The sequence below is a fragment of the Nelumbo nucifera genome, chromosome 2 (assembly GCF_055504915.1).
Source record: "Nelumbo nucifera cultivar China Antique chromosome 2, China Antique-T2T, whole genome shotgun sequence".
NCBI classification, from domain to species: Eukaryota; Viridiplantae; Streptophyta; class Magnoliopsida; order Proteales; family Nelumbonaceae; genus Nelumbo; species Nelumbo nucifera.
This window is the reverse complement of record NC_142650.1, coordinates 10820317-10837251: the sequence shown is the minus strand read 5'-3', so window position 1 is coordinate 10837251 and position 16935 is coordinate 10820317. Positions and strand designations below refer to the sequence as shown.

The window sequence follows — 16935 nt, the reverse complement described above, 5'->3', positions numbered from 1 at the left end:
ATTATAAAAAATTATTAAAAATAGTATATAAAATAAGAATGATTATTAATTATTTAAAAAGTTAAAAATATAAAACAATTGTATAGTTTTACATATTTACTTAAACCTACCATATAGTTTTCATTTTATTAAAACATCCCATATATTTTACAACTTATTTACTTAATCAGCCTTTCATTAAGGAGTGTTTGTTTTGCCATTAGGCCCATGATTTTTTATTCTAAAAATACCCTTAACACTTTTTCTTGTACAAAAAAAACAAAAGTAACCAAATATTCTAAAAATCCCCCACTTTCTCCAAAATTATCTCTAATTTCTTATAGAGTTTCTCTCATAAATAAAAGAAAGTTTGGATTAAAAAATTTAAGAATTATTTAAATATTCTAACAAAATTATATAATAACTTTAAAATATTTATTAAAAACACAAAAAATAATTTTATATTTTTACAAAATATATCACATAATTATGTACTTACAATTTTAATTATGTTTTTCTGGATTATCAATTTAAATGTTTTTTTCAAATATTTAATAATATGTAATAGCTTTAAATAAATAAAATTCAAATAACAAAAAAAGTTAAATATTTTACATATTATTTAATATTTAATACAAAATATTTAATATAACTAGATTTTAAATAGTTAAAATAAATAAATTATGTAATAAATTTAAAAAAAATTGAAAGGTAGAAAAATAATTATAAAATAGTATTGAAATTAATAATAATTTAACACTTTTACATAATATTGTAAATAACTAATTTCACTTATATCAAGTAATAATTCGAGAAAATAACTTTCAAAAACAATTAATATTTATTAATAATAATTTTAAACTCTTAATATGTATTTATTATATAATTATATATACTAAAATTAATATTTATTATACTTCATTAATTATTTATTGTTTTTTGTTATACATGTATTTTCAATGATTATGTATAAATTTATTTTGTTTTTTTATTTAACAAAAAACTTTCAATATTTATTGGAGGTTAAACTACTATTGAAATTTTCAAATTTAATTTATTATATTTATTATACTTTTGTTATAACTTATTGATTAATATTTATTAGAGATTAAACTATTATTTGAAATTATACTATTTATTGACTAAGTTAATATATTTTTAGTACTTATTGTATTTTTCATTATCAAAATATTTTTAATAATTGTGTATTTTCGCTATGAATTTTCAATAATTATTGGAGATTAAACTATTGTTATTTATTAGAAATGAGACTATTAATTTAGCTGAAATTATGAGTGTTCATGAGTTGGTTCGGTTCGGTCATAAGCTTTGGCCAACCAAATTTTCTTGGTCAGGTTGGGGAAGTGGTTAGCTAAAACCGGCTGACCTTTTCTGAAAACTGACCCACTCAAGTTGTATCGGTTTGGGTTAGACTTTTTAGTTTCATCAATTGGTTCAAAGATTTAAAGTTTAGATTTGTGATATAAAACATTTTAGACTAAGAAATATGAGAAATTTTTCACTCTTCCATATTAAAATTATATTTAAAATATAAAATATTAATACATATCCATGGTTAGGTCATTCGATTTTGGTCAATTTACAAATGGCCAAAGTGAAACTGATCCAACTTGGATTGAGTTGATCGGGTTGGTTGGTTTCATTAGTTTGATGAATAAATCTAATTGAAATTAATTATTGTTATTTTTGTATTATAAAAAAATTATTAAATGTAGTATATAAAATATGGACTCAATCCAAGTCTCTTCACCTTTTTCAAAGTTAAGATGTCAAATACGTCTACTCCTCACAGCACTTGGAGCCACACATCTAGAATATCTTCCTACTTGTAAATTCTCATTCATGCCAATATGTTTCCAATGCAAGGTTTCAACATGCATTGAGGTTAGTGTGAGGCGCACTATGTGAGGAACAAATCCAATTTCCTTTGTTCCACGTCCATTCACGCAAGACATCCCAAGTCCCGATTCCTGTTTCTGCCAGCATCGTTCTTCAACACTAGCATACGCCTGTGGTTCTGTTTCAAAACTACTAAGGCTCATTTCTTGATAATATTTTGTTTTTTTCTAAATTTATACATTAAATACATATAACTAGGGGTGAAAACAAATCAAGCTATTCAAGCTCAACTCATGAAAATTTTGATTTGGTTCGGATTAAATCGAGTTTTGAGCTGAGTTCAAGCCCAATATATAGGCTTGTTTGCTAATCGAGCCGAGCTCGAAACTAATGAAGCTCACCTTGTGAGGCTCACAAGCCTAATCGAGTTTGTATATATGCATATATATACATACATACATATATATATGTTAAAAAATAATTTTTATTATGTATAATAATATTCTATTTTTTACATATATAATAATAAATATTATATATAATATTTTTATTTTTATATATATGATAATAAATAGTTTTTATAATTCTTAAACATTTGTGTGTAAAATAAAAAATAATAATTTTTTATTTTTTTATAGGAAGCTTAGCCTACATTTCAGCTTGAGTCGAACCAAGTTCAAACATATAAGGTTTTGAGACGAGCTGAATTCGAGCTCAAGTCTCTAGATCAAATTACGGGTGACCTGGTAGGAGCGACCCAACACGTGGAAGCGCAAAAGGTGGAAGCAATCGAGGGTGACCTAGCAGGAGCGACAGTCGGACTAGTTGACTTGAAAATCGGATTAGGCTGGACAGTCGGACTAGTTGACTTGAGAATCTGCCATGGCTTGGGGTCCAGTTGATTTTTAAAACCATGATAAAAACACAACATGCAAACCAACTTTATTAATAGATATAATATAAATTTTAAGTATTATAAGAGCGGTTCAAATTGGATATCCGGCTCAAAATTAGCCACCGTAAGCTATGTAACAAAAGCATTGCAAATTTTGAAGATAAGAAAGACGTAAGAACATTATAAATGTCATTTTGATAATAAATTTGTACGGATGTACCACAAACTTACGGAAAGAGTCGGTATATACTAACAAATAGGAGCCTTTTAACCTATCCTTTTCCTACGACTCCATTTTGTTGATGTATGAATTTCATTTGCACTAACATAGAAGCATAAATTGAGTGTAAATCCTAATTTATTTTGGCTTCGGATTTAACCTTGTTTTAGTTGTTTACAAGAAGTATAATAATATGGTTCCCAATTTTTATGAGAGAAAAAAAGAGGCCAAGGAAGGTTATTTATTTTGGGGATAAGGTAGGAAGCAAATCGATAGTCCCCACTTTATATGAGAGAAAATTAAGGAAGTGGTGTATATTTTGCATCAATTTTTCACTACAAAAAGTTACACTGCTAATGGATGCAAATGAGACAAAAAGTGCAGATTTTGTATTAAATAAGAGTACAAATCATAATATAAAACAAGGATGCAAAACTAAACCAAGTACAAGTATTATTTTGTTTTAAAAGGTTTAAGCCTTGAGGTGTGAAGTTTACCCCTTGAGGTGAGGCGCACAGATTTTGCCTCAAGGCTTAAGCATCACAACTTTGATGTGAGACTTAAGCCTTTGTTAGGATGAGGCGTGAGGCACAAAAAGGCGTAAGCCTCAAATATTAGTGTGTATTTAGCGATTTAATGCAAAAAAGTATTTGATGCATTTTTTGAGTTCAAAATATATGGAAGAAGCATTTCAATAATTATGAGCCAAGTAAATAAATAGTAAAAAAATAAAAAACCAACCGGGGAAATCAAGTAATATTAATTTCTCTTAGTGTTTTAGGAGAGTTCAATGCAAAACGGGCCAATCAAGTTCTTAGTTGCTCTTGGATATATCAAGTGACTTTTCTTATTATTCTAATTCTAACATCTTAGGTTTATTAATTTTCTCATTTCTTTTCCTAATGGATTTATTTATTTTTTCCTTTCATTGATTTTTTTTGCATAAACCAGATTAACTAAGTTATATTCTTTCTTCTAAACTATTCAATGACCATAAATCTAATATCCAATTATATGGATGATTTTTCATATGTTTCCTTTCTTCCAAGTTGGTCATTTGAATTATTTGAGAACTTCACATTTTTAAACATAAAATATAAAATGTTTATAATTGTTAACCAATTCCTTATTATTTTATTTAATGTAACCGCTGAAACTTATTACTTATAAACTTTTATTTTATAGATATTTATACCTTCTATCATGCTAATTTAGTATAATATACGATATTTTGTAAAATTATAAACTTTAATTAATTATATTCTTAAGCTTTGAGGCTTCCGCCTCGCAACGCCTTGAGGCTTATGCCTCACCTTTTGGGCCATTATGCTTCAATTATGCCTCGAGTCTTTTAAAACCTTCTATTTTTTTTGTAAGTAAAGAGATCCATTGCAAAAACAACACATTAAGGATACAAAAAAAGACCCCTCATGTTGAGATATGGACTAATTCTCGGGGGAAGGGGTCTAGGGGTTAGAAGATAAGTTCTATTTATATTGGCCCTTTTCGCTATATCATGGGCTGGGCCTACATCATTCCTGTTTACATACATAATTTTAAGTTCTACAAAAAAAGAGATAAGGAATTTGATATGCTCGAATAGCGCCTATTCATTCCACCTTGTGTTTCACCTGATTTCTCTGAGTTTTTGCAGAATCTCCTTCGCGTCTGACAAAATGAAAGCATGGTTGATACCCAACAAAATAGGTCTTCTCAAGCCTCTGATGATTGCCCAGAGCTCAGCTTCTAAGGAGTTAATGGAATTGCATTGTTGTCCTTCTGCAAAGCAAACATTGTGTGTGTAAGAGTATATATAAACCTGTGGAGGCTTGAGTTGTTGGATTCCAAGATCCTTCAACTATCACTATCGAGTGAGAAACGAGGGGTAAGTTATGGGTAGGTATGACATTTTGTTCATTTTGGAAGTGAAACTAAGACCAGTTTTGAACTGTTGTTCCTGGGACATAAGCATTGGCTTTCCTTATGACTTCAAGGGGGTCCGGGGACTTTCCTTTGAAGATCACTTCGTTTCTATGATCCCAAATGACCCTCAAGAAGGCTAGTAGCCTAGCCAAGAAGAAATCGGAGAGATTTTTCTTCTCAGGGTTCCTTTCAAGCCACCATGAAAGGAAGTTTGGTGTTCCTGAGAGTGTGAAGGCTTCTGGGTTAAAACCAATTTGCGTTGACAACCAAACTGCTTGCTATAGCACATTAGAAGAAGAAGTGTGCTTGTGTTTCTAGTGCATTACCACAAAAAACATAGGATGGGTCCCCTGAGTGTCTTAGGAACCAAGTGGATTGCTTCGTCTTCACTCCATTCATTAGGACTTTCCATCCAAAGAGTTGACATCGAAGGGGTGCTTTTGTGGTCCACAGTTTTGACCACTTAATTTGTTCTCGAGAGGGGCCCACGATTTCAATGCTTAAGAAGCTTCTGTAAGTTGATCGAACTAAGTACTCCCCATCCTTGGTTTTCTTCCAAAGAAACTTGTCCTCTTGACATTGAGGAGTCAGGGGTATGTTTAGGATAGCCTCAGCTGATACGTCTGTAAAGACATGGTATAAGAGTTGGGAATTCCAAGTCCCATGAGAGGTGATAAAGTCTTTTACCATCCAATCTCTGCCAGGGTTGTGGTTCTTTTAAAACCTTGAGTACAAAAATTGTATCTAGTTTAGATTTGCAATGCAAATAAACACAATCTAAGGTTCAGTTCAAGGTTCAAAATATCAATACACCCGATACGTCGATAGTGGTGTATTAGACAGTATCGATAGCTTTTGTTTTATTTTTTATTTTTTTAGTTTTTCTTTTTTTGAATCTAGTTCAAAGGGGCTATGGTTTAAGGTCCATCCACCCTCCGAACCAGTCGAGACCCCAAAACACGTAGGGGTTATCAGGAAGCCCCCGATATATGTATCGATACTTTGAACCTTGGTTCAGTTTGTTTGCAGTGTTTGCATTGGTGTCAAGGCATGGCAATGCAAATATTCTGTGATATAAATTTACTATCAAAATGGCATATCTATATATATAGTAAAGTAGATAGTGCCATGTCAAATGGCCACAATTTTCTCCCTTACCCCAACCAAGAACTCTCAGACCCTCTTCGTTTTAGCCTTCCTTGGTTCCTCAAGAAGCCACGTCATAAATGTCTTCTCTCTTTCTCATTTTGACATCTCAGCATGCCCAGCCCAACCCTCTTTCCTCTATGTTTATCCCTTTGGATATCCCCTCCTAAAATTATTCATAAAATCTCTCTACCAAAATCTAATCTAATCTAGCCAAGTGGCACCACTATCCCCCACTTTCTCCTAAATTATCTATAATTCCTATTTATCTCTAAAATTATCTCTAATTTAGTAATTTAGTAAAAAATTTCTCTCCTAAGTTATCTCTAATTCCTATTTGTCCTCTTCCCTACTTTTCAATTTTTCATCTATATCTAAAAAAAGTTTGAATTAAAAAACTTAAGAATTATTTAAATATTATAATGAAATTATGTAATAACTATAAAATATTTATTAAAAGCACAAAAATAATTATAATAGATTTAATAATATTTATACTATTAATAATTTTATATTTTTATGAAATTCATAATGAAATTATATAATAACAATATAAATTATAATTTTATGGATTATTCAATTTAATAACAAAATAATAATTTAAAAGTATAAATAAAAATTATTTAAATGTTATTCAAATGATGAAAATTAAAATTAAAAAAATATAACATAATTTAAATTTTTCAATAACTAAATATTTTAAATAACAAAATATTTAATATTACATGATAACTTTATAAGAAATAAAATTTAAATAACAAAAAATGTAAATAATAATTACAAAAAATTATGTAATAAATTTAAAAATTTTCTTAAGAGTAGAAAAATAATTATAATAGATTTCATAAAATTTAAATTAATACTAATTTTATGTTTTACAAAATTAATAACAAAGTTATGTAATGATAGTATAAATTCTAATTTTATGGATTATTAAATTTAAGAAATAATAAATATTCTAAAAATTAAATAATGGTATTATTTAAATAATTAAATATTATTGTAAACAAATAATTTTTAAATACTTTAAATATAAAAAATTAATAACTAAATCATATCTTGTAGATTATTACAAAAACAAAAAATAGATTAAATAGCAAAGTTATGTTATAACTTTAAAAAAAAAATTATCAAAAACACAAAAATAGTTATAATAGATTTAATAATATTTAGTAATAAGAATATAAAATATAAATAATTTAAAAAAATAACTAAATAATATTATAAATAACTAAATTTTAAATGTTTTAAATATCAAAATATTTAATACTAAATCATATTTTAAACATTATTTAAAAAACAAAAAATAGATTAAATAATAAAATTATGTATTAAATTTAAAATATTTATCAAAAACACAAAATTAATTAACTTGGAAGTATTGAAGATTTTTATTAGTTATTTATTGTATTTTCGCTATAAAATTACAAATAATTATTAGAGATTAAACTATTGTTATTTGTTAGAGATTAGGCTATTAATTTAGCTAAAAAGCCTAAACTTAGGATTGTTCACTTGAAAGTTGAAACTGACTAACCATTAGTGAAAACCAATCAACTCGAGTTGTATTAGTCAATGTTTTAAAAGCCAACACAGGACTTGACCTACTTTTGCATTTGGATCACGATCATCGGTTCAATCGTCTAGGTCGAATGGGTCAAATTGTTCTCTATCAACACTTTATATATTTAATTTAACTTTCGCTTAACAAAGTCCATGCATCACATGGGTCTCCACTAGATCTGGAACCAAAGTCAGGTGACGGTTCATACAATTCAACCGGTTGGGTCAATGGCAGATTGAAAATATTGGTATCAATTTGGGTCAATTTTCAATTTGGTTGATCAATTCAAAAGATTTAAACTTTAAAATTACAATGATATTATTAAAAGAATAAATAAATAAATAAATATATATATATATATATATGACTAGGTCGGTTTACAAATGGCCAAACCAAAACTAACCCAACTTGGGTCAGTTTGGTCTATTTCATCAATTTGATTAACAATCCTAATTGGAATTAATTATTATTATTTTTGCATTGCAAAAAAATTATTAAAAATAATTTATAAAATATTATTAATTATTTAAAAATTAAAATATAAAATAGTTGTGTATTTCTATTATTTAACTCACTTAATAAAATACGTACATAGCACGGGTCTAATTTATACGACTAAACTGGATGGACAAAATTGTCCTTAAAAAGAGGGCGCTTACTGCTTTTGTCATAAGATAATTAGAAAATATAGAAAAAAAGAAATCTAAAGAATTAAAAGCAAATGGCAATGGAGAGCTCAGTAAAGCCAAAGTGAGGATAAGCTTCTCAACAGAAACAAAGTTATTAAAAAATATATATGTACAACTATCAGTTACTGCTCCAACTAGAACTTCAGTTTTTTATCTCTCGTTTGATCTCAGAACAAAGCAGGATTTAAAAAATAAACAAAGAAAATACCACTGAGAGTGATTTAGACCAAGATAATCGAGGTGACATTTAGTCTGGAAAATGTTCCAAGTATTAGAAAAGGTCATACTCCACCATAAGTCGTACAAACCAGTATAAGAGGAAGAACAACAGGTCAGTCAAACAGTTCCCAGTCCTGAGTTATTTTCGTAGATGTCTTTGGGGGTGGAGCACTCAAGCTGCCCACTCCAGACTCGAACGTTTCCCATTTTGTTGTCACAGACACAGCGTTGCTGCTATTGCTGAAAGGGTTAGAATTTCTCGCCTTCAGCATGTCTAGAGTCTCTACAAAGCTCTGAACACGCCGAACCTGTTCAGGAATCAAAGTTGGTATTTGTATCGTATGAATTTTAGCAGTTAATTGAAGTAGCCAATACTCGAAAAAGGAAAGGTTGCAAGGATTGTAAAAATATAATAATAGCAACGTAGTTTCAGAAAGAACAGCTCAAGCCAAAAATAACTTAAGACATGCCAACAGTTCTTTTTAAGGATTTTTTTTTTTTTTTTTTTTGCTTTTCTCACCTATTGTGCTGTTAAATAACCAAAACAAGAACCAGAGTTTTATTTATTTATTTATTTTTGCTTCAAATAACAAGAAAAGTGACCCAACTTGTTCACCAATATATGGTCACATATTACCGAATGCTGGTTATAGCTATCCAGGTTCTTAGGAGGAGCGAATGGGATGTGAGAATAACCTCCAGAATTTTTAGCATGAAGTGGCCACTACAGACAACTTGTCAGCCCAAGATTTTACCATAATTGTGCACGATACAAATACTGTTAGACTATCCCTTTATGGAATATGTTGTATCTTGCTCAAATATAGATCAAGATGATCATTATCTTCTTTGTTTTTTTTTTTTTTTTGTGGGTGGGGTGGGGGGGGGGGGGGGGCTGTATAGTCTTCGGAAGAGGGGGAAAGTAATTAACATGAATAATCGTCAAGAGAGGGGGAAGAACCTATATTCTATTAAAATGCCAGCTCATGATTATGGAATTGGGCTGAAGGACCGAGTCAAAAAATTAACAAGATTGGGCAAAAGAACAACCTCTAGAAGACGCCTTATCTTGCCCCACAGATCGAGGAAATTGCATGAATTATAGACATAAGTCTAGCATGAACTATAGACACAAGTCATTGACCTGTATTCCAGGATTTATTCCTTGTAGATCAGGGGTTTGAGGACTCCTGGGTTTATGATTTCCATGGGTTATGGAGCAAAGGGTACCTTGTGTTGGGGCCATGTGGCCCACACTATCACTTAGTAATAAGGCTTGTCACAGATGTCATGGAGATGGTACGAAGACCAAGTGGAGAGTGAAATCTCAAGACACCTTCAAATTTCCCAAGATGGTAAAAGGAATGGTCCATGGTTGACAAAAATGTAATAGAATGCTATTGTCACGATTTCTCCCCAAGCCTTGAACAGCTGGATTGTCTTTTTTTCATGACTAAAACCTAACAGGGGAGAGGCAAAAGATGCTTTATTTAAGAAACTTCAGAGTTCAGACATTAAAAATTTCTACGAATAAAAAATAAAGAGGTAAAGAAAACAAAGGGATGTCCAAGAAGTGAAAAAATGAAAACAAGAATTACTATGGAGTCTAATACCAGCAACAGAACTCTAACCTTTTTCTAATGAATCATCCAGCATAGGCTGAACTACCTGCGAATTCTAAAAAATAAATAAGTCAAGTCACCAAGGGAAGCAACATCATTAAGAGTAGGGGTGGGCATAAAAAACTAAATAACCGAACTGAAAAATGCGGTTAACTAAACCAATCGATTTGGCATTTTTGAAAAACCGAAGGACTGGTTCGGTTTTTGGCTAACCTAAAAAAAACTGGTGGTTAATCAAACTAACTGGTATATATTTATATGTATATTATATATAATACATATATATATATACATGTCACATATTATCTATATATTATATATAAATATATATATATGCATTATATATATAAATATAAAAAACCAAAGAACCGAACCGGTCAAAAACCAAAATTGATCAACCAGTTAACCGGTGGTACCAGTTCGGTTTCAGTTTGGAAAAATTAAAAAACCGGTAGGACCGATTCGGTTTGAAAAAATAGCTATGCTTCGGTTAACCTAACCGTAGACACCCCTAATTAAGAGTGAAGACCTTATCATACTATTGGATGAACTCAAAAAGTAAACAAATAAATAAAACTTGAAATTAACTTTATGGCCAACTAAGAGGACTAGTGGATGGCCAATGCTTAGTTGTCATAGCCAACCCTATCATGGGTATATTGACCAACTAGTTACTGATGCGTGGCCTTCAACTGAGAAGTGATTGACTGGTCAAAACTTTGATAACACTGAATCCCAATTTAAGAGAGAGAAATAGAGAACCTAATCCAAAAATAAATAAATAAATAACTAAATTTACAGGTTTATGACGAAAGACCATACCCAAGAAACCCTGCGAGTAGAAATTGAACCAAGACTAGCACTTAGTCATATCTGCAACCTTTGCAAACACATATATTCATATTTGGGCCTTTTCTTGACACGCACGAATAGTATATATCTGCGCTTGGTATTCTTTGTCAAGTATTTCCTCACCTTGAACATTGAAGACGAACTTTATGTCTGAAAGCCAAATTGAGGTGTATGACAAAGGGTTCAGTGTGAATTTTGACCTCCAAGAGAGGTGAAACCCAACTTCTAAAAGAAGCCAATAGATTTGAAACCAATGCAAATGACCAGAATTAAAGCCTTAGTAGCTTTTTGCCTCTAGTCATTTTAAGGAAACAAAACCACCATGCCTTCTTTAATATTCTAGAGACCCATATAAATGTAGACATAGAAACCCTTACTTAAATCACATTGCTTCAAGTACCAAACTTGAATTTTCAGCGAAGGATATTTGGAATCATCTCTGTGAAGAACTTCAATGATACATATAAGTAGGGGTGCCAAATGGACTGGACTTGGTCCAATCCAATCCGATCCAATATGAGTCCATTACAAATGGACCAGGTCCGATCCAACCCAATGAATACTTTGGACCATTTTTGGCTGGTCCAATTCAATGTCTGGACTGTCCAATCTGTTCAAATTCGTTTTAATTTAGATTTGTTCCAATCCAAACCTGTTCCATTATTGGTCCAATCTGACACAACCCAATATAAATCCATCATGGATGGACCAGGTCCAATCCAATCCAATATGAACCATTAAGTCAGACTGTCCCAATTCAATGTCTTATTGGTCCAATCCGTTTGATTTTGATTTGGACGGGGTCCAACCCAAAACCAGTCTATTGACACCTCTAATGTAAGTAGCTAGCATCTTAATTATTGACAACTGGAAACAGGGATAAAAAAGAAAATAATTATACAGTCAATTCAACAAGTATATCACAGGGAGAAAGGTGTCAACTGGCTAATTGGTAAGGTCTCCCACTGGATGTAGTAGAGACTTGGGATCAAATCCCGTCTGCACCAGGGTTGGGGTTCAGGCTACCCCCTGGTGTGTAGCCCCATGGAGCCACAAAAAAAATGTACCACAAAAAACCCCATGTTCCCTTTCCTGTTCAACATTTTATGCACCATATTGATTTGAAGATCCACTCTATTCTAGAGTGGGAAGATTAAGGTACTGTTTGGCAAGTCTTTTTAGGAAAATCTTCCAATGGCCTAGATGGCCAAAAGATATAATGAGCTTTTGGGGTCTTGTCTTTAACGATTTAGAACGTTTCAGTAAGTATCCTAATCTACCATGATCTACAAAACTATTTAAATGAAAGATTTTAAGTGCAGAAAGATAGTGAAGCTTTCAGATTTTTGGCCATTTTGGGCTTCCATGAGATTTTTAGAGCATAGGTCTTTCTGGCTTTTTATCTTTCATTGCTAAACAGAGGACCAAATTTTGGTCTTCCAAGCTTTGAAAAGCCCAAATGACCAGACAAAAATTCTTGCCAAACGCCTCTCAAGTCTAGTAGATTAGCTCAAGCTCGTGGTTTGGGAACTAAAAGGCATCCTAATGAAATCATAACTTTATCTTAATGCTGTAACTGAAATTTTCTTTTTAGATTAACCTAATAGATAATAGTTAAATAACATAAAATAAGACTACAGTTGAAAAATGGCAAAATTCACTAGTATTGTTTTGTCTAAAATATGTTGTTTGATCTATTAAGTTAATAAATAATAACATTATTTGAAAACCATGGATAAAGAAATGAATAGAATGCAATGATGAGAGCAGGATTCATGAAGTGAACCCCATATAGTTGGAAGAACACTTAGATGATGAAACTGACAGCATAAAACATATGTTCTGAAAACCATGATAATATATATAGGAGGACCTTCTATAAAATACATGGGAAACCAGTTATCTGTATTAGTTTTGTTTTGTAGAGTTTTCCTATAATAACATTCTACTTTTTGAGATTTTTCGTATTTCCCATCTTGCTACCTGCATGATCCATATTTTATATATCCTAATTTTTGAAGACTTTTGTGGTTTGCCAAGACATATGCTAAATGTCACTAAGAAAAATTTAGTAAACCATAAACCAATATATATTATGACCTTTACTCTAACACTACATTGAAATCATGATTAGGTTTATGAAGGCGGAACCTCCCAAGAAAAATCAATGAAATACAAAGGGATTATTATTTCTAAAAAAATACAAACGGATTTTTTTTATAAATACAAATGGATTATTGACCATATGGCTTACGAATTGAAATATTAAGATTCACACCAAGTCATGTAAAGAAAAAGCCCAACTGTTAGACAACTTATGGAAATTCCACTTTCCACAAAAATTTCCTCTTTCTACTGTATTTCGAATGCTACCAAGTACAGAGAACAAGATGTCAAGATCAAGCATATGGGAGATCAAATATGATGAATCTTTAAATCCTAAAACCTCAAGATCTGATCTGCCTAGCATATAGTGACATAGTGTTCTATGCCATTAAAGATCCAAAAATCTAAGTAATGCAACAGCAATATGGATTTTAAGCTTAAAATCCAACTACAGCCTACAGTCCAAAAGTCTTTGAGATATAGAAGTGTGTAATCATCATACCAAATGTATTAGAATCAGCTAAAGTCTGACTTAAAGAATTCAAAATTAGGCAGTAAAAGATTAGTATCATAAGGATCCTATTCCATAATATTCTGTCCTTTCTTCTTTTTTTTTTTTTGATAAATAATATCCTGTCCTTTCATGTACTAATATAAATATCTCCCTCAAGAAATTTGGATTATGGGGTTTGAGTAGCCAGAGGAATGGACACTGCTACAGAAGGTCATTCTTTTCCTCGTAGAATGTGTTTGGCCCAAACATTGTATGTTGCAGGACCAAGGGCATGCTAACAATCAGTAGCTATTATCATGTTACAAAATCTCTGGTACTTGTATGGCCCCAAACCTTGGGCCATTGCTTGGTGAGATGGTAAAATCTTAGCTTACAACATGACTGCCAAAGTTTGGGTTTGTTCTAGTAGTTAGAAGGGTCTCTAAAGGTCACGGTAACACAGGTAATTCCATCTACTGCATGAAATGAATTTTTCTCAGGCTGACAAGCATGAGAATGCAGATTCGTCTGACAGTGGCTGCTTTGTGTAAAAGTAGTGCAGTATGGGCCCATACCCAGTCTACCCTTCCCAAGATGCTGGATAGCCAGAACCAACATTGGGTAATGCAGTGGGCATGGCTTGGTGCAATGGTAAAATGTTGAGCTGACAGATGAGAGAATGCAGGTTCAAAAGTTCAAGTCTGAGAGCAACCATTTTTGTGCAATAAAAAATGTGAAAGGTTAGGTCCGTATCCAGTCTAACCCCTCCAAGACCCTAGATAGCAGGGACAATAATTGTTGGGTAACGGTTCATTTTGGATGGAGCTAACTTTATATTCACAAACAGATAATTTATAAATCTAGTGGTATCAGAAGGATATGAAACTTCCCAGCAATTTAAGAAAAGAGCAATACCTTCTGAGAGTTATGGATCTTGATTCCACATGACTATGTCCCTAAAAATATTTTGGGATGCACAAAATAATATTTTGTCAAATTTTACAGTGTTTAATTGCAACTTTAACACCAATTTGTAAAATGTGATCATGAGTTGGACAACTAGATTTTAGGACCATGTGGAAGAGAGAGACTTCCATGAAACCTAGGGTTTTCTTGTGTGTAAGTTATTTAAGGAGACAATTATCAGGTAGGACACCTAAAATGAAAACCAACATGATCTCATCCAAGAGTCCAGGTAAAATGACTTCTGAAAGGGTTCAAGTTGTTCTGCACTTCTACCCTGTTATTACCCTAGTTTTGGATGATATTTTTCTTCCTGTAACACTATACTGGCAGTAGCAACCAAATACCTAAAAATCAATATTTTCCTATAATAACAGTTTCTGCAATATGTTTTATGTAAAACCAAAAGCAGCCTAATATATGTTCTCGTTTATAATAGTGACGTGATGAACATGAAAATGAGGGAGGCATATATGAAGAAGAAAATTTAATTGCAGAAGGTTGGTTGACAACTAACTTCAATTCGCCTTTGCACTTTTGCTTCTCCTTCAGCCTCAATGCTATCCAACTTTAGCAATTGCACAATTAGTAACTCCGTCAACACAACAAATTCCTTGTCTGCGACCTTGGCGCCACTGTGTACAGATGACTCCAAAGCGGTCACCTACAGACAAAACCATTCCCATGAGACACCAGAGAAATGGGCCAAAAGTGGCTCCTTTAGATTAATTGGATCACCTTTTCTGAGAGCTTATCCACCTCCACTCTGACTTTTGCAACAGCTTCACAGGCTTTTGATATTCCCTGATTCCTTTTCATTTCCTCAAGCTTCCTTTCCTTGCTTGCTGGGTCTTCCAAGAGTACCACCTTTGACATGTCTTTCACACCAACCATGTGCAGGCACTCGTCGTCTTCTTTTTCCTTCCCTCTGAATAACAGTCTTTGCTCTTTGGGCTCCAAACCAGTCTCATTGGCAAGAACCTTTTTTAGATCCCCTTACAATAAGATCACATAAAGCTAATAAACATCAATTTCTAAGGGAAGAGAAAACTAATAATGAAAAGTGAAAATTTTGCAAAAGTAGCTTGAAGGGCAATAAAGTATATTTACCTAGGAACCAACTAGAAGGACAGAAAAAAAATCGATGACCCAGAGAAATAACAGCACCCAGTAATGAGAAACCCTCTCATATATGCAAAGAAACTATCTCATATCTTCCATTACCCTCCCGATCCCCCACTAAACACACATGCGAAATGAGCACCTAAACAAATACAGCAATTCCACGGAGATGAAGCACAGAATGGAAACGAAGAAGAAGAAGAAGAAGAATAAGAAGAAGAAGATCGAAATTAACTTGAATGCCAAATCTATCATTAAGACGAATTTTAGCAAATTTAGAGTGATTTCCGGGAGAATAGACAAAAGCCAGAAAACAATGTGAGAATGACCAAAATTAGCTTAATGGAAGAACCCACTTGAGAAACAGCGAACAATACAAATGGGCAAGCATCAATGAATAAACCGTTGAGAAAAGAAAGAAATTACCAAAAGTGGCCTGAGCAGGGACACTGATCTCGTGGTGGTAAGAACCATGAGAGACCTTGACCTTGATCATAGGTCCTGAAGCACCTAATCCATCCTCCCTCTTCTGTACAAGCATACCACCAGGTCTAAGCTCCCAATGGATCGCCTCATTCTTCCCATTCTCCACAACTCCTTTTGAATTGGATTTTTTCATCCTCACCGAACCAACAGAAGAAAAGAAATCGAAGAGGTGCAGTCGGTATCGGTTGAGAAAGGTGAGATGTTTCTGTAACAAAAGAACCAGTATTGCGTAAGCAAGCAAAAAGAAGACCGATAAAGGAAAGGTTTGACAGGGAAAGGAACCTTTCAGTCTTTTTACAGAGCGATTGGTTGGTTCCAGCTTTCTAGAGGAGAGAGAGAGAGAGAGGAGAGGGAGGGGTTTCTATAATACAAGATTACGGTTATCATTTTTCATATCAAAAATCGTAGATGGAACAGATGAGGGCCCAAAAGGCTTATCAAGTTTACTTGATGAAATTGACTAAACATGAGCGATTAGCCAGAACCACCTCCGTTTATTGTATAGGGAGGGGCTACAATACTATTATGTACTGTTTCTATCGTTTAAATAATGGTCAGGCACTGTTATCCAAAGGTCAAATAGAAGCCATTGGCGTGGCCATCGGAATAAGAGCCCTATTCCGGGTAGGTCACTTGTTTGACTCTCCCCCGTCAGTCGGTGGTGGGTCAATTAGCAGCAGATTGGAGTTGATTTCTAGTCACGTAAACTACCCTAAAACTCGTATAAAGACTTAAAAAATATAATTATCTATTCGTTTTTTAAATATTGTTTGAGGAAAGAATCTTGTACAAAAGA

The 16935-nt window shown here is 32.5% G+C and overlaps 1 protein-coding gene across 3 annotated transcripts; it reads right to left on the bottom strand.

Annotated features, from left to right (window-relative positions):
- Positions 1-8338: 8338 nt before the first annotated feature.
- On the bottom strand, positions 8339-16650 carry LOC104597317 (BAG family molecular chaperone regulator 4). Of its 3 annotated transcripts, none has more exons than XM_010258792.3 (5): positions 16422-16650; positions 16080-16344; positions 15270-15526; positions 15049-15195; positions 8339-8803 (listed from the first exon to the last, which is right to left on the bottom strand). In XM_010258792.3, exons 2-5 carry the CDS (start codon positions 16270-16272, stop codon positions 8609-8611), a joined length of 792 nt encoding a protein of 263 aa, XP_010257094.1. In that variant the 5' UTR covers positions 16273-16344; positions 16422-16650; the 3' UTR covers positions 8339-8608. The 3 variants fall into 3 exon arrangements, with proteins under 3 accessions (XP_010257094.1, XP_010257095.1, XP_088754971.1); XM_010258793.3 differs by adding an exon at positions 10127-10172 and having other exon boundaries at positions 8611-8803; positions 16080-16629; XM_088898845.1 differs by adding an exon at positions 10127-10163 and having other exon boundaries at positions 8611-8803; positions 16080-16629.
- Positions 16651-16935: the final 285 nt, after the last annotated feature.